At 42.6% G+C, this 20284-nt stretch overlaps 2 protein-coding genes across 5 annotated transcripts; both read left to right on the top strand.

Annotated features, from left to right (window-relative positions):
• The first annotated feature begins 85 nt into the window (after positions 1 to 85).
• LOC118231214 (cytochrome c oxidase assembly protein COX18, mitochondrial) lies at positions 86 to 8650 on the top strand. 4 transcript variants are annotated; one of them, XM_035424842.1, is made up of 7 exons: positions 86 to 105; positions 909 to 1320; positions 4089 to 4189; positions 4695 to 4861; positions 6598 to 6713; positions 7003 to 7110; positions 7560 to 8650. In XM_035424842.1, exons 1-7 carry the CDS (start codon positions 101 to 103, stop codon positions 7725 to 7727), a joined length of 1077 nt encoding a protein of 358 aa, XP_035280733.1. In that variant the 5' UTR covers positions 86 to 100; the 3' UTR covers positions 7728 to 8650. The 4 variants fall into 4 exon arrangements, with proteins under 4 accessions (XP_035280733.1, XP_035280734.1, XP_035280735.1 ...); XM_035424843.1 differs by having other exon boundaries at positions 103 to 120; XM_035424844.1 differs by lacking the exon at positions 86 to 105 and adding an exon at positions 112 to 287.
• Positions 8651 to 8860: 210 nt separating this feature from the next.
• LOC118231216 (insulin-like growth factor-binding protein 7) lies at positions 8861 to 20204 on the top strand. The gene is made up of 5 exons (XM_035424846.1): positions 8861 to 9354; positions 14439 to 14548; positions 17536 to 17643; positions 17883 to 18012; positions 19066 to 20204. Exons 1-5 carry the CDS (start codon positions 8931 to 8933, stop codon positions 19092 to 19094), a joined length of 801 nt encoding a protein of 266 aa, XP_035280737.1. The 5' UTR covers positions 8861 to 8930; the 3' UTR covers positions 19095 to 20204.
• Positions 20205 to 20284: the final 80 nt, after the last annotated feature.

The following is a 20284-nucleotide window of genomic DNA, read 5'->3' as shown; positions in this document are numbered from 1 at the left end:
TCGCCAGAAGATGTCCCTATTCGTTCGCATCTGCCTCAATATGTGACTAGTTCCCATAAAACAGTGGCGCAAGATATATACGTAATATGCTCTCGACTCAATGAGGTTAGTGGGGAAAATGTGAGCCTGCTTGCTGTCATATACTTTCTTGTATGTAGTTCGCGCTGTAAATTCTAGTGTTAAGACAATGAATTTTCCGATACATGGGTTCTAATTTGCTAACAGACTAACGGAAAAATAAACAATAAAATAATCGGAAAAGTTAAGCTTTAGCATTCCGTCTGCAGGTGAGGACTTTTGTCGTTTCCTCTGTCTGAATCGCACGTTAAACCCATAGCCGAATGAGTTCCTACAGCCTACTGATGTCGTCTAACTTAGTTCTGTCTTTTTTAATTGAACAAAAGATTGCCATTCCGAGTAGGCTACTCTTTCCTATGATGTATGCTGTTGATATTCGGGTGGCTACCTGTGACCTTCACTTGGGATACCGAGTATTTTTCATAGTTGTATTCTGCTGCTATGTGACTCAATATATATGCCGTAATATAGAGTAAAAAACAGACCGTAAAAACTTCCTGTTAACGCACTGGAATGCCGCTTCCACATTCGTTGTAATTTCATTGTGTTGGATACCTGTATCATAAACGTCAATCACAAGAATATTTGGGAATGGGAAGACTGGAGTACCGCTTTGATTTTTTTTACCCGGTACATGGTACAAGTATTTTGTTGTTTTGGGGGCAGGATATTTAGAAATGGGGTGCATATGTAAAATAGTTGTAAAATAGTGCCTATGCACCAGTGTTTTCCAAAGTACAGTATAGCGTTATTTTGCTTGCAACGTTTCACAAGCTGAATAGCATGCATTTTAAAAAGGTCTGGATAACGGCCTCTACTCTGTCCTACAGGTGCAGGATGATGCGGCAAAACATGGCCAGACTGGTGGCGGCAACTTGTCGGCATGCCTGCCAAGGGAACCGACAGATTCTACAGCCGCGGGTTTTGAGCATCGCACACGCTGCTTTCTCCAGTGAGCCCAGCGTTCCGTTGAAACCCGCGTCAGTGGCGCTACTCAGCCGTCTTCGCTGCCCCACACATCCCGGGAGCTTAGCGCCGCGGAGGGCTCTAAGCTCAAACAGGCCCGGATGGTACGAAAGTATGGCGGATTCCACGCCGGTGCATCTGACCGAGCAGTTGCTAGTCACTATGCAGCAGACGACGGGGCTACCGTGGTGGGCCAGCATCATCGGCACCACCCTGGCGCTGCGGACCGTCATCACTCTCCCGTTGGGGGCCTATCAGATGGTCATAATAGGAAAGGTCTGTTCTTATATTGAGAGTCCGAAACCGTGTTGCATCTGTAACTGGCAGATGTCTATTTATGCTGATATTACTCCATTTTCATGCTGGTAACTGCACAGTAAAATGTCCTGTGTTAATTCAACTCTAATGGAGTCCAATAGGAACCACATGTACACTGTAAGAGCTCATGTCAGGCAAGACACTTTACTGTGACAGTTTTTTCACCTATGAAATAATCTCTTGAGGTCTATTTGGAACACTCAGTCTGTTTGCATTCTGAGCAGTGTAGAAAGTTTGACCTTGTGGTTTGAGGGATGCATCCAGTTTGGCTTGGTACTGGGAATGGGGATGTTTGCCAACTGCTTGTGAGAAAACAAGTCTAATTTGAGTGCTGTGTGAGGTTGAAATGCAAAGCAAATTTAATATGCACTCCAGTGAGAGTTAACTACGAAAAAAAAAAAAATTTAATCCCAAGAAGATCATCTACTGAGAACTTGGCTCAGAAGCAGTGAGGTCCCTTGCAGTGGCTTTAGAGCTCCATCCCCATGAATCATGTATTTATAATGCGTACAGAGTTTTAAGTGTGAATGGCATTTAAGGCATATACATTTCTCTGTTTAAGCAGTGCTTAGTTTATGAGGCACACTTCACCTCCCAGCTGTGGGGTGTGTTTTACTTGCTGAACAACCCAAGACTCGCCCCCTGCTTTGGGGTCATCCAGTTGGCATGGAAGGGCAGGTTCAGGAGTTCGCAGTGTCCTACCTACTCTGTGCTCATACACTCCATCACCAGCAGCCCTGACCCACAGCTACAAACCACATATATAGGCTACTGTGAGTTTTTTAAGTGAGTCGCATTCCATTATAAGCCGCGTTTCCACCGCAGGAACTATACCCCGGAACTAGGAACCTTTTGAGGAACTCAGTGCGTTTCCACCGCAGGAACTAGGGTCTAAATTTAGTTCTGGGGGCTTTGTTTTACCCCCCAAAACGTTCCTGGTCGGGGGGTAGTACTTTCCGAAAGTACAGGAACCTTTTGGGTGGAGCTTGCAGCGCTGAACATTTCTGATTGGTCGAGTACTCGTAGCATTTGTGTTGTATTTATTTTCCGCCATTACCCGCCATGTTTGAAAATATGCAGCGGCAAACCAATTTATTTTCATAATAACAAATCAAACTTGTATGTTATGCGGCGCAGTAGCCTACTTTTGGTTATAGCCTGTCAACGTCTTGGAATTATAACGTGTGCTCTTCTGTTCTTTTCTTGCTTTAGTATTCGTTTTATAAAATGCTAAGCATTCGTGCTGGGACAGCATATTACGTAGGCTACCAAAACATTCAAACGGATTAATTCGGTTGCTGAATATTTTCTTCCGGATTTTCTTTGTTAGCCCGTTGTAATTGACTCAAAACGTTTGATACAGTTATGTGAGGTATGCGGTAGTTCTGCATAATTAACATTGGTGATACAGTACAAGCAAACTGGAAATCACCTTCCGCACTTTTTATCCGGGTAAAATAACAGGTTAATTCTAGTAATCTTCCCTTTAGCTTTTTCAGACTGCCGTAATTTTACTCAATTTTACTGCCATTTTTCAATTCCACGAAAAGACCAGGAAGACTATGGACTCATTTATGGTGCATGGTTCGCATCTGGAGGGCACACTTCACTGCTCAGCTAGCAGTAACTTCGAAGGAAAGCAAACGGTGGCTGTACCACTACTAATTTACATTTTCACGCAAGTCCGAGTTTTCGTTCTATTCTTGTCATTTTGCGATTAGCCTATATGGAATTGACGACGAGAAAGTAATAAAACAGCAAATTGTTTACAACGTGTGCATGTTTTCTGCTGTTAAATAATGTGTTTGAGAGGATATATGAAAATCAATAAATACAAAAGTAACCATATATAGTCATTGTTGGTAACCCGTTGTATATAAGTGGAATAAGCCCCTCCGGGCTGTCCCGGTTATTAGAAAATAATGTAGGCTACTTCGGTGGTAGTATGGGGTTACAGAAGAAATCATATGACAGATGGACCGACGACAACGTCAGTGGGCTAATTTGCCTAATCTTCGCGGTACTTTAGACCCCGGTGGAAACGCAGACAACCATTGGCTGAAGGAACCTTTTAGTTCCTGGTAAAGTAGTTCCTGGGACTGAAAGTTCCGGGTAATTTTGGTGGAAACGCGGCTATAGTCAGTGGCGTCTTCCACCATACAAGGGTGTAAATCCAATCAATTCTCATGGACTAACTGTGAAGTTGCCTCTTCTACACAATTAGAAATAAATGCTAAAGTCGTGACTGGCGTGAAAGTGGTACAGTACAGTGCAGTCATAACACATTGGAACTGCCAAGATTGCCGATGCTTAAATCTCATACCGTGCCCCTTGTGTTTTGAGTGGACTGCCTTGGACTCCTTGGAATGTGAGTGGGTCGCCCCAGTAACGTCAAAAGATGTTTCCCCCTGACCCTGGGAAAAAGCTGTGTTTTCTTTATTTGGCAGTGCCCCCTTATCTTTGCTCTGTACCAGATCTCAGGAGGACGTTGAGAATGTTTATAAATGGTCGTCTCGTGTTGTTCTTTTAATTAAGGGAAACAGATGTTCTTTCTGGAAGAAAAAAAAAAAGAAAAATGATATTCAGTTGAACCGTGAGGGCCGGCCTTTTAAAGCAATGTCCAGTATTTTTGTATGTTTATGGAGGCCATGTGTTTTGATTTTTGAAGGGTAAGGTTTGCCAAATGAAATAGTGAAATAGCCCCCTGTGGCCTTGCTTTCAGCTAGGTCGAGGCTCTGCAGGCGGAGATTGCGGAGTTGGCGAAACGCCTGCGCTACGAGGTCTCTGTGCGGGGCAAGCAGCTGGACTGGTCAGAAAAAGTCTGCCGGTAAGAGCCGACCTTCGACCTCCTGGTAGCACATCTGGGTCAGTTATTCTAGCTTGTCAGTAGCGAATATGCATTTCTCACCAGGGTCTCTAGAAAAAGTGATCTGCCTCAAAGGATGGATAAAGAATGCAAAAATAGAACAAAAATATTTTTAGGTATTGTTCATCAATTAATAGAGGATTGTTATCTGTTTGTTGTTTGCGTGTCAGTGGTAAAAGCTGGCACCTATACTCTGTGTGTGTGTGTGTGTGTGTGTGTGTGTGTGTGTGTGTGTCTGTCAGTGTCAGTGGTTAATGGCTGCGTGTGTACTGTGTGTGTGTGTGCATCATTGGTATAAGGTTTCATCTGTACTGCATGTGCGTGTGTCAGTGGTAACCAGCTGTGTCTGTCCTGTGTGTGTGTCTGTCAGTGGTTAACGGCTTTGTCTGTACCTTGTGTGTCTGCGTTAAACGTGTCCATTGTCCTGACCACGCTCCCCTTTCCTCTTTTTAACACCCACGGGTAGGTACCAGTTCAAAAAGAACTTGCGGCGGATCGTTTCGGAGCTGTATGTGCGGGATAACTGCCACCCCTTCAAGGCCAGCCTGCTGGTGTGGGTGCAGCTGCCCATGTGGGTGTGCCTCTCCCTGGCTCTGCGAAACCTCAGCCTGGGCACGGCAGACTCCACACAGGGTAACCACTCACACTTACAGCCTGTACTCGTTCATTCAGAACATGCTGTAACACGAACAGTATACATTATTCATTCAGCACACGCTGTAACACTAACAATATATATCATTCTTTCAGCACACGCTGTAACACTAACAATATATATCATTCATTCAGCACACGCTGTAACACTAACAATATGCATTATTCATTCAGCACACACTGTAACACTAACAATGTACATTATTCATTCAGCACACACTGCAACACTAATGTTCTATATAATTCAGCACACACTGTAACACTAAATATATATCATTCATTCATCACATGCTGAAACACAAACAATATACATCATTCATTCAGCACACGTTGTAATGTTAACATTCTACATCATTCATTCAGAACACACTCTAGCACAAACATTCTACATCATTCATTCATTCACACTATTGTAGGTATGTAGCGATACACTTGGCTCACGATTCGGTATGATAAACGATACAGGGTTTCACGATTTGATACTCACAATATTTTCTCACAAAGTTTGAATAAATCAAGTTATGACTAGATGATTATGACTTTTTTATTTTGTAAACGCAATGTATAATTTTCAGTGCAATAAATAATAGAATGTCTTCAATGAAATAAAACAAATTAGCTTGTTCGACCAGTGACCACAAAACTCAATTTAAATAGAAAAAAAAAACTTAAATGACTAGACGGATTTTCTTTTTCTAGACTAGAATAAGGACACACCTTTTTCAGTAAAATCAGCATTTAGACAATTTCAGGCAGCAGCTGAGATCTTTGAGAATTCAGGATGTCTCCTGCAGTTGTAAAAACAAGCTAACTTAATTGGGACTAAAGTAGCTTGAACTGCAAGGTATGCTTTTGCCTGAGAGGCACGCGTTGAATAAATGAGCATTTACTTTCCACCGCATCAGTGGACAGCTGGAAAGCAGGATAGCGCAGAAGTGCCTCAATTAAGTTCCCCCCCGGCATCAGTTCAATTGTATTTCAGCTGCAACACAAGTCACGAGTGTTCACAATCTGTGTTACGACTTCACCAAAAACGAAAGTGGGGAGAAAATATGTGTTGTGTTCAGGACAGTCGGTGGCAGATTTTGAAGTCCTACAAGTGGTATGCAGTGTTTGGCTCCTGTTTGCGGTGTTGCGATAGAGGAGTTTGGCGATTGTTTGGTGGAACATCTCGCTGACAGACGTGAAAAGGCCAGGATTATTTTATCCAGAACGCTTCGCTGCAATTACCAACATAATTTGGAAAAATAACATTACAGGACGTCCTGAGTTAAAACTAGCCTTGTGAAAATTGGGCTAAAGAATGTATTTTGGCGGCATAATTGAAAGAGATCAGATTTAGCTGACATGGCGATCATTTTTTCAGCTGCACGATGTGTATCATCACGTTTTTGGATTGTGAAATTTTGTGTCATGATGCATCGTTACACATCTACTCAGCACACACAGTAACACCAACATTCTACATCATTCGTTCAGAACTCACTGTAACACTTAACATTCTACATTTGTTCAAAAAATCTATGAGAAACAGGTTAGTGTTTATTTTACATCAGTCAATGACTTCACCTTGTGTGTTCCGCAATTTGAAATCCTGTTAGGAAAAAAAAACTAAACTTTGAAACAGTTTTTATTGTTATTTATTATTTTATTTATTTCTAGTTTTTATTGTTATTATTTGCAGTAAACCTATTGCTGCGTGTTGTGTTTCTCAGCTCTGCAGGGAGAGCTGGCAGTAGGGGGCGCTCTCTGGTTTCCAGACCTCACTTTGCCTGACAGCACCTGGGTCATGCCTGTGTGCTTGGGGCTGGCTAACCTCCTCAGCGTGGAGGTGAGTCACCTGTCTCACGTGGCAACCAGGCCCGTGTCTCCACAGGTGTCCTCTATCCGTGTTCTACAGAGGGATTAATCTGCGCTTTTAGTGTTAAATAAGTGTTCAGCCCCACCCATGATTAAACTTTTATCCATCATTTGCGGTGCCCTTATATGACCCCTTTTATAAGTGGGTGTTTCCTGTTTAACACCCACTTATAAATGTGCCTTGGGGGAAACTATTTGTTGCGACTGCACTCTTTATAACCCCAATCTCCCCTTTGACCCCCCCACCCTTTGGTTTTTAGATATTTGCACTGCGGCGACTAGAAGCCTCAAAGCTTCAGAAGTACGTGACCAACTTCATTCGTGGAATTTCCCTGGTGATGATCCCTCTTGCAGCCACTGTTCCCTCCGTAAGTCACAAGGTCTTACTGGTCTTACAGACACACGCACATAAATACACTGCATGGTGTTAACCCATGATGTCCTGGTCAAATTATCACAAGCAAAAAAATCTGATTGGCTGCGGAGTCCCATGCATTCCCCACTGACTTTGACTCCCCAGGCTGTCACTGCAAACAAAACAGTTAACCTACCTGGTTGAATAAAGGTGAAAAACAATACACCCACTTGCATTCCACACAGGCATACGTTGCGTTAGCGAGTGCAGCACATACAGCCACACGTAAGATCACGCACTCTAAGTCTGGGGCTGAGAAAACGACGACGAAGTTTCTCACCGTAGTGATAGTTCCGCCTGACCCACACAAACAGGCAGAGGCATTGAATGTTTATATGGGTGCGAGAACTCTGACCTTTGACCCTTGCCCTCTGCCCCCTAATTTCTCTCTTACTCCTGCAGTCAATGGCCCTGTACTGGCTGAGCTCCAGCTGCGTGGGGCTGTTCCACAACCTGCTCCTGCGCTCCCCCCGATTCCGTCGGCTCTGCCGAATCCCGCCGACGCGGTCCGACTCGGACACGCCCTACCGCGACATCGCCACCGCCTTCGTCGCCAAGTACCTGAAATAGAGCCTGGAGCCCAGGCTCTGCTCATGCAAACGGGGGTTGTGAGTTTGAATCTGACACCTTTGCTGTGCCCTTGAGTAGAAGGCCAAAGCCTCTGTGTTCCAAATGGCTCCCCACGGTGTACACGTTGTGGCCTTTGCTTTGTGAGTCACCCTGCCCTGGATAAGATAGCCTGGTCTCTGAAGACTCACTCAGGCCATTTGCCATTGGCTGTGCGATTCCACTTCCTGACCAACAGGGGTCCCCAGCACTCCTATAGACCCACAGAGAAACAGTCACGAGGCATCAGTTATTTCACTACTTGACTCTGTATGAGCTGAGGAAAGTGTACTGCCACCACCAGTCAACCAGTGGTGGTCAATTGTCTGCGATGACTTACCAGCCCAGGAGGCAGGCAGCATCCTCAAACTACGCTGAAGACTCGCCCAATGGGACATGAAGAGAGGTGGGGCAGAACTGCTAGTCTGTCATGTACCTCTGTGCCCCTAACTCACAGGTACCAGCCTGTACTCTCCTCAGTAGAGACCAGAATTATTTGTTTATGAAGCCCCTGCTGATGTGTGTCCTATTGACAGAGTAGCTGTTGGATTAAAGTGGCTCCTGATAGCCTAGTGCTATTTATCTTTTTAGTTGTTTGCTATTCTCCACTCAGGCAAGAAAAAATACCTCCCTGAAAGAATGTTACTTTAATTTGCATCTAGAAAGTCGAGGCCTATTAAAAAACTGCAAAAAATCATAATTTCCACGTTAACGTAATTAAAAGAAAACTATTTGTCGTCTTTTGTGAAATACTGTAAAAACTGTAAAACAAGTATTGGAAATTTATGTCTTAAAATTATATTGCTGTCTGTCTCCAAAAGGCTATTCCTGAATCATAAAGGTTATGAGGAGATGAGAGATAAAAAAATAAAAAAAACTTGATGGTATAGTGTGTTATTTTGACATGTTTAACTACTGGCCCTGAATCAAGTGTGCAAATACCAGTAGAGGCTTCTTTAAAGAAAAGTCTTAATTCAAGTAATTTAAAAGGCACATTAATCATCAAAAAATGATCTGTGGGTTTGTGTACAGAAGTATAAAAATGGGAAAGGCGGTATCTTCTGGGCGGGGTCAGTCTTGAATAAAACTACTGTAAACCGACGTGGTACTGTATTAGCCGTTATAGAACTGAAGCTGTCAAAACAGGACGGCACTTAGAACGACAAGATGCTGGTGCTTTTTGTTCTTGTGGCGTCCCTGTCGTTTATGACTGCGGCTTCGGACCGCGTTCCCCGCAGCTGCGGCACTTGCAACACCACTGGCTGCGACCCTCTCCCTGCTGATGGCTGCGAGTTCGGCAAGGTTCTGGATTCCTGCGGCTGCTGTTCGATGTGCGCGGCCGGCCCGAAAGAGCCTTGTGGAGGGCGGGGATCCACAGCGAAGCGATGCGCCGCTGGGCTGGAATGCGTGAAGAGCGACAAAGGGAAAAAAGGCAAACTCGGAGTTTGCGTCTGCAAGAGCGACTATGAAGTGTGTGGCACCGACGGAGTGACTTATGAAACCGGGTGTGATTTGAAAGCCGCCAGTTTGAAAGCAGTCGACCAAAATAACCCTGAGATTAAAGTCCAGAATAAAGGAAAATGCCCGAAAGGTGATGATATTATTATTATTATTATTATTATTATTATTATTTAGTAGTTGTGATTGTTTTAGTAAGCTATCGCTATTGTTTTATAATATAAATGTCATGTATCCTTGTTTTCTGAAAGTAATAAGGAGATGCGGTGGCTGATTTAAGCTTTACAGAAAATATAATTCGATTTAAAGAATACAATTCGGATCATGTTTACGGTTTTAAATAGATTGAACTACTTTTTAATCTGTGACAGGGTGGCAGCGGTCTTTCGTTACAGATTCGTGCAGAATGTATTTATAAAACCGTCGTCCCTATTCCAGAAGTCGACCGAAATAGACTTTATCGTGGTCATTTCGTATTCGTTCTCAAATGGACCGCTGCACGAGCTATAGAAGGCTGCAGTAACCTTCCATACTGACGCGTTTACCCGTTCGTGGAACCTGATGTCTGCGCGCACACCACTCTCGGTGACGCAGGTGCTGGATGAATATTTATTCGGAACCATTATTTTCAAAACGTTAGAGCAGGGGGGTTCAACTTTTTCTGATCCGGGAGTTCCAAAGTCTCATAATCACCTAGGAGAACCCATCATGCGTTAATAAAGGGTTATATAAAAATTGTTTTATATGTTGTGCGTATTTTCCCAAATTTATATATAGTCATTGCATATCAAGTCTGGCCAGGGACCCCCTACAGTACCTTCAAGGACCCCCAGGGGTCTGCGGACCCTCTGTTGAAAACCCTGGCACTAGAGAATAATAGCTGGTATAATAGCAGTATGATCTGTGCCTCTTCATTGTAGTTAGTGAACACTTTTAAACTTACATGGCAAACTAAAATACATGAATTTCACCTGGGAGTGCATGCCAAAATCAATATCAAGTTAATGGAATCCAAAAATGAAGCTGTCTTCCAATCTGTTTTGCAGAAGATTCTATCATGAAAGGATTGGCAGCAGCAATTATTTTGTCATATTTAATGCATGATTCCATGACATGCACACAGAGACTTTTGCCTTTAGCAAAGGAGCAGAATTGGTAGCTGTCACTCGTTGAGTGAAAAGTGAACACAGGTCACTGACAAGGCCGCGGTTCCCAAATTGTGGACTGGGGCCGGTCGGCGGGGGTCGTGAGAATGGCTGGGGTGGGATGTGAGAGGCATGATTTTAAAAAAATAAATAAAAATAGCCTGTACGTCACAGAGTCCCCACAGTCCCTTTTGTACATAGACTTGTTTTGATATGTCATAAAATACAGTTTTAATTTCACATTAGATCTTGATATGTGGCTATGTTGTGATAGGGTATGTGTGGTCACAGAAAGTGTATTATTTTGCTGAGTAAATAGGTCCTGCAGTAGTGGCAGAGATGTGTAGCAGAGTGGTGTAGCAGAGAAATTTGGGGGTGGATCGGGGAGAGATTTGGATTGCAGACGAGGGGGTGGAGTGGGGAGGGGATTGAAATCGTGGATCAGGAGGGAACACCAAGTTTTTTGGGTGTGCCAGTCAAAAACTGGGTGTCTTGGCCACACAGGAAAGAACATGCTGCTGTTGCCAGTGGGGTCCTGGGGGTGGAATGCTTAGGAATCCCTGTGATGATATATTAGGGGAGTGCTGGGTCTTCATTACTGCCTCCCTCTGAAACCCTGACCCTCTCCATGTCTGGGGGGAGAACATGGGAATATCGTGCCATTGTCTGACCAATCGGCTTCTTCTATTCACAGTAAATACGTGCAATAGATGAAATCATGCTCAGTTATACTGTCAGTATGATTTGCTGGTAGGCAGTACAGCTGTCACTGTAAAGATCGTAATATTTCATAATGTGAATGAATGCTTAATTGCATGTGCTGAAGTGGAGGAACGTTGCTCATAAATTTATGACCTTGTTTAATGCACTACATTTAGTAGATATGTCTATCTCATCCAGAGTCACTAGGTACACTGCTTACCTGTTTTTACATGCAAACCAATTACTCACATGGATATTTAGAGAAGCAGCTCAGGTAAAGTACCTTTGCTGAAGGACCTGGCAGCTTTGGCCTAAATATGAATTGAACAGGCAACCTTATTTTGACAGATTGATGGCATAGCGGTTAGCACTTGCAAGACGGAGGGTTCTGGGTTCAAATCCTGTTTGCACGTTTGCATGCCTTCCCCTTGTTTGCATAGGTTTCCTCTGGGTACTACAGTTTCCTCCCAATGTCCAAAGACGTGTAGGCCCGAGGGCTCACTTGAAAAAGAAATGTCAATCTCGGTCTGACTGCCCTGGTTAAATAAAGGTTAAATAAGAAAAAAAAATGTTTTAAAAAAATGTAACCATTGTACCTGACTCCTGTGTAAGTGAGGCCTGGCTGAGATTCTAAGCCAGGCTGTGGCTAAGCCAGTCACTAGCAGAACATGAAAACCCACCCAGACAGAGCAGCACAGAGACTGTGAATAATGTCAGCACACAATGGAGGAGATGGCTAATTGACTTTTCGCTCATTGTGAGACAGGCGCGTCGTCTGAAATTCCGGCCACGGGTGGATTGCGGCCCATGAAAGGAGGTGATGGTTGATCAAACAACAGCGCGATGATTATGGACACACAGCCTGGGCTGTTGTTTCAGGGCAAAGCCTGTCTCCTCAGCTCAGCGAACCCTGGCATGATTAATCCTGTCTGTGTGCCAGCCCGGGATTGGCCGGTCAATAGGGGGTATTTATAAAAAAAAAGAAAATATGCCTGTTAGCCGAGCGTGTTGCATTCCACAGAGTTGCTGGGGTCTAATTTGCCTGTATCCAGTAGAGCCGAACCAGACTCGTGCTTCAGCAGCAAGCCCCAGCAGGCACTATTTGTTTTTGCATATAAACCCTGTACGTCACAAGCATTTTTTTAAAACTTTTTTTTAATGGGAACTGACTTTAAAATTTATTTTCCCATGCCAGTTTTGACCTGAAAGTGTGGCGGGACCAAATGGGAAATCTGTCTCAGATCAGACCTGAGTCAAATAATTATCTGAAATAATTTAAACCTAAAAGAACTCCACTAACATTCCTGCAGATTGATGACTAATTTAATAGAGACATCCATTTACACCAGTATCCAGCATAGAAGCTTTCTTTTAATATGTTTGTACAGATTTGGTAACTCAGGTCATTGAATATTCTCAGTCATCTGCAGGTGTGTTTTCTAATCTTCACCAGAATCTGAAGAGTTAAAGTTTTTCAAAAACATATTTGACCCAGGTCTGTCTCAACTCTGACTGTTATGAAAAGAAGATTAAAAACTCAATGCTGAGACAGTTTCAGGTCAAAATTTCTAAAAGGCCCTTTTGGAGCATTAAGAATGATTGATGAATTTGAACTTGATGCACGTAAAATTACAAGATTTTATGTCAAACTCGAAACTTTATTTATGGCGGCTGTCTATAAGGAGGCCCCAATGAAATGACTTTGGGGGGGTCGGAGTTCAAGTATATTTACGGTCCCGCACATACTAGCTTCCTCTCCTGTTTGTATAGCGTCACACAGAAAATGAAGAGCAAACATTTAAGCGGAAGGAATCCATAAGCGATGTCAGCTTATCAGCTTATTTAGTTTACGTATTTGTCTGGTTTACAAATGAATTTAAAGCGACTCTCAGGTTACAATAACAAGACTGGCCTCTGAGGAGCATTCCATATTTGTATGTGTGACAGTTCCCTCATTTTATTTTGATTGCAGTTTCACTCAGGTGCACTCAGTTTGAGTGTCACATCTGTTTGTCTCCTCTTACCACCACAAGCAGCACAAGTAAAAACAGCCAAAAACCTATTTTCACCACAGCGTATGCGAACACCTGCAAGTCCGCCACGGTTTCCATGCTTTCTAATCTTTTTATTTATTTATATATTTCTGACAGTGACTGCAGTGAGGAAGAAAAATGGAATATATATCAGATGATAAATTTCAGCGAAGCAGAACTTTTAAAGACGTAGCCTGAAGGAATAATGGCGCGGTCGCTGTGCATTACTATTGAAAACTGGTTTGGCTGTTCTCCAGAAAAGACAAGACATGTTTTTATATGTCATGCTTACTATCATATATAGAGGCAGCTGCTGATGAAGACACACACACACACGCACACACACAGACAAGAAACAAAATAAATCTGGATCCACAAAATGACAGATGTTTGTTATCTTTTTATGAATAAATGTATATCATTGTACAGCATACTATAGACTATAGAAGGCTCATTACCTACAATGCATTAGCCATTGCCAGTTAAGGTTTTGACTATATAATGACCTTTTAACATTGCATCTCTGTGTGAGCACCTAGGACTTTGATTATTCTACCAGTTGAATTGCTAGCAGTATACTAAGCCAGGGTAAACTTTAACTCTCCTTTGGACAAATCATTACATTTTTAATTGTTCATTTATTTTTTCTCACTTCCAAAGCACGTTCACAGTCTTTCGGAACATAGGTACATAAGAATACATAATGTGAAGAACAGATCATTGAGCAAGGCCATCATGTACCCTCAGTCTAGAGAGCAGAGGTGGAAAGTCCAGGGATCAAAAAGTAAAAGTCCTTCCATGTGTTTTGTCTGCAGATGAACTCTTATTTCACCAGTTAGTTCTACCTCCTGGCTGAAGAATTGTGCACATTAGCAAATCTAGGTGGTTGAAACAAAATACTGGGCTAGAATTTTACTTTCTGAACCTGGATTTTCCACCTCTGCTAGAGAGTATCCAGCTCTGCACCAAGACTAAGATTGAACATTGCAAGGGTCTCTGCCTCTGCTGCATGTCTTGCTAAGCTGTTCCATGTTTTTGAATCCTCCCCCGTGAATTCATTTCTGCCAGTTCTCCAGAGCACTAGTTCTGGGCATCCATCTCTGGAGTATCACAGCGACAGAGCAGAACTACCACACCCCCTGGCTCTTCTTTGTCTCTAAACCAGAGAGCACGTATCAGTCAATATGTGCAGTATTAGCAATCCGTCCACTTGAAAATTCCTGCCTGGAAGAACTGTTGATTCTTGCCCTCTGGAAAAGAGACTATGGCTAAGATAGATTGATGTGCAGTTAGAAGATATTAAACTGCTCGCGTTGCATCTGTCCTCCCTCCCGTAGCTCCTGCCATCGTGACAGCGCCCGGAGAGGTGTGGAACGTTACAGGCTCTCAGGTGTACCTGAGCTGCGAGGCCATCGGAATCCCCACCCCTGTGCTCACCTGGAAGAAGGTACAGAGCATGACTTGGTTTTAAAGGGAGGCTGGGCAGTGGGGCTAAGTACTTATGAAAGACTGATGTCTATTCAGTCAAGCTTTGCAGTGCACGGACTGTAGGGTGCACCGTGTGTTCTTACCTGTCTCTCCTGCGAGCAAAGACAGCTTTTGTGAACAATTATTCTTTAATAATTGAAATAATGTTTGTTATCAGCATATGATTAAGCAACTAATGATCACTGGGGATAGTAAGGTTCAAAAAGAAAATGCAGTTTTTCCATACATTAAAAAGATCTTGATATTTTAAACCTTTAATGTATGAGATCACACATATCATTCTAAGCTGGTGTAAAAATGTGTGAAAAAACATTCCAAAAAATTCTTCAAAGGGTTAAAGAGGATCAGTTTGTATTTTATTATGGAGAACCATTTCACTATCAAAGCTATCACATCATACAAATAATGTTTCATGTGGAAAGTATTTACTCTATTTGTTTTGCGTATACAATTTGCACTAAAACCCTGGCAACAAGCACCAATCTTTAGTTGTTTGTGTTCACTTCTCTGGAGTTGATTCCTCAGTATGGCTTTGTTAAAACATGGGATGTGTAAAAAAGATCAACACCATTAATAACCACAGACACAATAGCAGAGGAAACAGGAAGGGTTGTGGGAAGGGGAAATAGCGATTCCGTCATATGAACACAAACAGAGATATTACAGTCACACCTACATAAAAATGTACCCATGTCTCCGTTTCGAGTTATATTGATGTTTAATATTTGAGATATATATTTTTGGGAGGCTTACATTGAAATATTGAGAGAATCTGGCTCCAGAGGAAAAGCTGGTGAAAAAGATCAGAGGATGTGGGGTTTGTTTGAGAGGTGTATGTACAGTGCTGTTCTCTCTGAGACAACAATGATAAATAAGAAACACATTCTTTGTCATTACTGTGGTGTATGTGGAAAATCCACATACACCACAGTAATGACAAAGAATGTGTTTCTTATTTATCATTGTTGTCTCAGTTCTTTCTCAGGAGACAGAAAAATGAGTATATCTTTATTGGATCATACAAGAACCAAATCTCACAGGAGAAAAACAGGAATCAAATTGAGAAAACAAGATGTCTGTGAGGCAAATGAAAAATGAATACTCTACATTTTAGCATCTCTTAAAAGGATACAGTCACAATATTTGAGATAATGTTTTCTTCTCAGTTTGAGAAAGGCCTGAGATTTTTGACATTAGATTTAATGAGTTATTTGAAAGACTCCTGGCATCTCCCATTAATATCACACTGAGTCTAAATAGAGATTTCAGCCATGTATATCTTATGATAAAAAGCAGAGAAATTTGAGACACTTTCCTATGTCTCTGTGCAGCCTGAATGAGATCTCATATTGGCCTCAAAGAAATACAGAAGAAAAGAGATCTCTTAGTTGCATTGTTCCTATTCTCTGTTCTCTGGGTGTGAATCACAGGAAGTTAATAAGGTTGCTGCTGGAGTCTGTGGCCTTCTTTACTTCCTTGAACTGACCTCCAGACAAGGGTGTAATTTATGGAGGGGGTAGGGGATGGGGTGGCTACAATAATAAAGATGGGGATTTCATGTCAAGATTGGGATATACTGCTTAGTAGTCTGAATTATTTTCTCCTTAGAATTCAGAAGAAATGATAATTTTACAGCTGTTCTTTCGAACAAAATTCTTCTGGGCTGCAGTTCTTGGAGTCTATGCATTTCCCACTCCAATATGCAAGCTAAAGATAAGCCCTTGCCTCCAGAGCATGGACAGATGAAAGCAGTGTTTTAGACACTGAGCTAGCTAATCAGTAGTCAGTTCAGATCAGTGAAATAACAGAGGAAGGGAGAGAGGGGGAGAGAGAACACTACCCCAGAGCATTTGGACAGGACACTGTGTGCTTGACTAACAGTACGGTACTGTGGGAATTATGGGCAATTAAGTCCATAAAATGAGACAAGCTCATTGGACAACACAGCATTGATCTCCCTTACCCAAGAGCCTAAGGCAAAAGGTTGAGAGGCTGGGACGTGTCTTTAGAGCACGTAAGCCAGTGAACATTTCTGTTGCGAAATGTTGGTGAAACGCTGCCTAGACGTTCAGCTGAAAACCCGGCTACATTTGGTTGAAAAAGTGAACGTTTGGCTTGCCAAAATTACCAGAACACATTTGCTCTTGTATCCATGGTTGTCTTATGCCACCATGCTTACCAAGACATCTAGTGACTTTAATCATATGAAAGCCCATTTGTTCCTGCCAAATTAAACATAACAGATAGCAGGCAACCTCAACTCTGATCTAAGACAGCCACTCCTTAAAAACAGCAACCAATTCAGGCCAGCTAATCAAACACTTAAATGTATCAATCATGTACTGAATTGCAACAACATACAGCAGACACTGTGAACCTCCAGGACCAGGGTTGAGGATTCGTGACACAGTCGTTCCAAGCAATTATGGGAATTATGGGAAGATAAAAGCTACTTTGTCCACACGTGACCAAAAGCAGCAGCTCTTCGTGACTTCGGCATTGCTCGGTCCATAGCTTGACTGCGAACTTTGACCTGAAATTCACATTCCTTTAGCCTGTGCCTTTACTCAAACAATGTGTACATTGTGCGAGCAGAGCATGTTATCAGAGGATGGGATCTTTCTCACCACCAGCATACTCCACAGTCATAGTTTTAAAGCCAGTGAACATGCTGCTAGAACTTCTCTGAATGCTGATTAGTCTTTCACAAACGGAAGGAAAATGGCTTCTACAGACTGCTAAAGAAAAGAATGAGCTACTAATACCTGCTCAGAAACCTACACAAATTACTACAAACTTTGAATTTCTGGCCATAGTACTTTGTAATGTTTTTTGTGATATTCACGACCATCTTAGTATGGGTCCATGCCAAGAAATATGTGAGGTTTTTTTCATTTTCATGAGAGGAAAGCTTTGGCTCTTATTAACTTATATCACCCACCCCAGATTCTCAGTAACAAGGGAAAGACTGACCTGCTCCCTGGAGATAAAGATAACCTGGCTATCCAGACCCGTGGTGGACCAGAGAAGCATGAGGTTACAGGCTGGGTGCTGGTGAGTACTGTCCTCAGATACACACACACACACACACACACACACATACACACAAATATACACAAATATACACACACACACACCATTGACAAAAAAATATTCACTGTGACATAAACATGATCGAGGAAAGACCGCACATCTCTTGTTCCCAGTGAAGATGCCCCTTTTTCACAGTCCAATTAAAACCATAGACATTTCGTTGAGTGATGCTGATGATGCCGTGTCTGTGTGCCTGGTAGATTTCCCCTCTCACCGAGGATGAGGCCGGGTCTTACGAGTGTCACGCCACCAACTCCAAGGGTGAGGCGTCGGCCGTGGGCACCATCCACGTGGTGAAATCCCTCGATGACATTCCCACCAAGAAAGAAGGTGAGCTCCCTGGGTCAACCCTCCATTCCGCACCTGCCCCAGAACCCTCCACCTGCACACCCCAATCCAGGGGTTCTCCACCGGCTTCACCAGAAAGCTCTAAAATGAGCGTTCAGTGGCTCAAGCCTACGATGGATACATTTATCAGCACTTAAGCATGGCATTATGACTGGAGCGTCTTAATACTATGGCTAACCGCTAACATTATCCAACATTACATTAAATACTACAGTGCAGTCTATACCCTTTTTATGGTGTGAGATCACAAATATCTAATCTCAGAATTATGAGGCCATCAGAAGATTTGCAGGGAGTGTGTGGGGATTTATGAGGGTCAGGGGGTTTGCAGGTAGAGTGTGGGGATTGATGGGGGTCAGGGGGTTTGCAGGTAGAGTGTGGGGATTGATGGGGGTCAGGGGGTTTGCAGGTAGAGTGTGGGGGGGACGTGTAGGAATTGACATCTGTCCCGCTGACGCGCTGGATCTTGTTGGGACACGTAGCAGGAGTGTGCCCAAGCTAGGCTGTCTGTCAGCAGGGCAAAAGCTTACAGATGAGGCCTGTCTTATGGGGAGCTGTTCCTGCACGCTCTAATGCACACACACACACAGCCCATTAAACACTGCTCTGGGTGAAACACGCTGGCACGTTGAGAAAACAAGTATTACATCAACTTGTTGGAATATTTTACCAGCACACCTTATTCCTTTACATTCCAAACTATTGTATAATATTAGTATTACAAGTGAACATGTACATCATCTTTCCTAAGTCTTTCCTACATATGTATGTGTGTATGTATATACAGTGCCCTCCAAACATATGGTAATGTTGGAGTGAAATTAGTTATTTTTGCTGTATACTTAATACTTAAATACTTTGAGACAAAATGATGAATTTGAGAAAAGTACAGACAATCATTCTATAGATATCCCATGTTACAACAAATATTGTCTCATCTATTTCCTGTGATAAGAATTCATAACTAAACATATTTTAATGACATCGAATGTACTTTTAGCAACACGAGTGACCGCTGTCGGTCTTCTTCTCTAGTACCTGCCGGCAAAGAGGAGGAGCTGTGAGGTGTGCCGCTGTGCGCCTCCTGGTGGTAGCTCCTGGAGGCATCAGGAGTGGGAGAAGATCTGCAGTTGGAGAGGAACACCTCCTCCCTCATTACACAAATACGTACCTCCGACCCCCCTAATTCCTTTCATCTCCACTCCCTGAGTAATAGATTTTATTCTTTTCTTCTGTTGTTTTTTCTCCAAATATATTTTTTATTAAAACAAGCAGTGTACAACAGTTTGTTGTGGGAGAGGTGTGAAAGAACATCCCCTTTATAAGTGGCACAACTGGCAGGAGAGAAAGGCTGGGCATAGCAGGCAGGGGTCTGAGCTCGTAGACCAGGCAGTGTGCCATCGGTCACACGCTTCAGAAGAAGAGCCACAACAAACACTAAACTCATTTCAGAGTAACGTCTCTGGACAGCAGAACATGGAGGTCTAACCCGTCATTCCCCTGGTTTAAGTGCGTATTCACTGAAACGGCTCCTTCAACCTAATGTCCCGAGTGGAGACTTCAGGAACTACCATCAAACAGACAGAGCTGAGAACATCATGGTTTATAATCCCTCAGTGTATAATCCTTTGGATTACATTACAATGAAATATAGAGAAGACCGGTTATGGCATGCAGAAATTTAGGACTGTGACATTGTTTGCAAGATCTTGGAAAGTCAGATATGGAGTGGACTGCAGTAATTTGGGGAATAGGATGAGAGCAAGCACTTAAGCATCGTTTTCTTCTATAGATGGGGATATTTGGTGCTTTTTTTTAAGTTTCAAAGCATTTATTTAGTCAGGTTTTAGACATTTTTAGACTTTTAATGTTTTTTCAAGTTGTTCACTTTGTGTGTACAATTTGGCACAAGGAAACCAAGAGAAGCTAATGTGCCCATAGCTCACAGAGAGTTTTGAGATTAAACTACTGGTGCTTTCATTTTATAACTGCTCTTGCAGTTCTATGATCCCTTGTTCTAACTGAACGTGGAGGATTTAGGCACTGCTTCAAAGTGACAAAAAGAAGACCTGTATCTGTAATCACTCTGAAGTAACTGACTACTAATTTTTTTATGATGTAATGCACATTGTACTTTTCTTTCACTAATAAATATACATTTACGTCTATACTTGGATCTTGGTCTGGAGTTTTGACTGTGCACAGGAATTTATTGTGGGAATTATTCAGAAAGAGTCAGTCCAGAAAGCATTGC

The sequence above is a fragment of the Anguilla anguilla genome, chromosome 7 (genome assembly GCF_013347855.1).
Source record: "Anguilla anguilla isolate fAngAng1 chromosome 7, fAngAng1.pri, whole genome shotgun sequence".
NCBI classification, from domain to species: domain Eukaryota; kingdom Metazoa; phylum Chordata; class Actinopteri; order Anguilliformes; family Anguillidae; genus Anguilla; species Anguilla anguilla.
Note: the sequence above shows the minus strand (reverse complement) of the source record. Positions and strands in the feature narration are given on the sequence as shown.

Excerpts from the sequence above, each read along its gene's own strand:
- LOC118231216 (XM_035424846.1), top strand. The coding sequence starts at position 8,931 with ATGCTGGTGCTTTTTGTTCTTGTGGCGTCCCTGTCGTTTATGACTGCG. Across the intron at positions 9,355-14,438 it reads TAAAGGAAAATGCCCGAAAG|CTCCTGCCATCGTGACAGCG; the intron begins GTGATGATATTA and ends TCCCTCCCGTAG. Across the intron at positions 17,644-17,882 it reads AGGTTACAGGCTGGGTGCTG|ATTTCCCCTCTCACCGAGGA; the intron begins GTGAGTACTGTC and ends TGTGCCTGGTAG.
- LOC118231214 (XM_035424842.1), top strand. Across the intron at positions 4,862-6,597 it reads CACGGCAGACTCCACACAGG|CTCTGCAGGGAGAGCTGGCA; the intron begins GTAACCACTCAC and ends TGTGTTTCTCAG. Across the intron at positions 6,714-7,002 it reads CTAACCTCCTCAGCGTGGAG|ATATTTGCACTGCGGCGACT; the intron begins GTGAGTCACCTG and ends TTTGGTTTTTAG.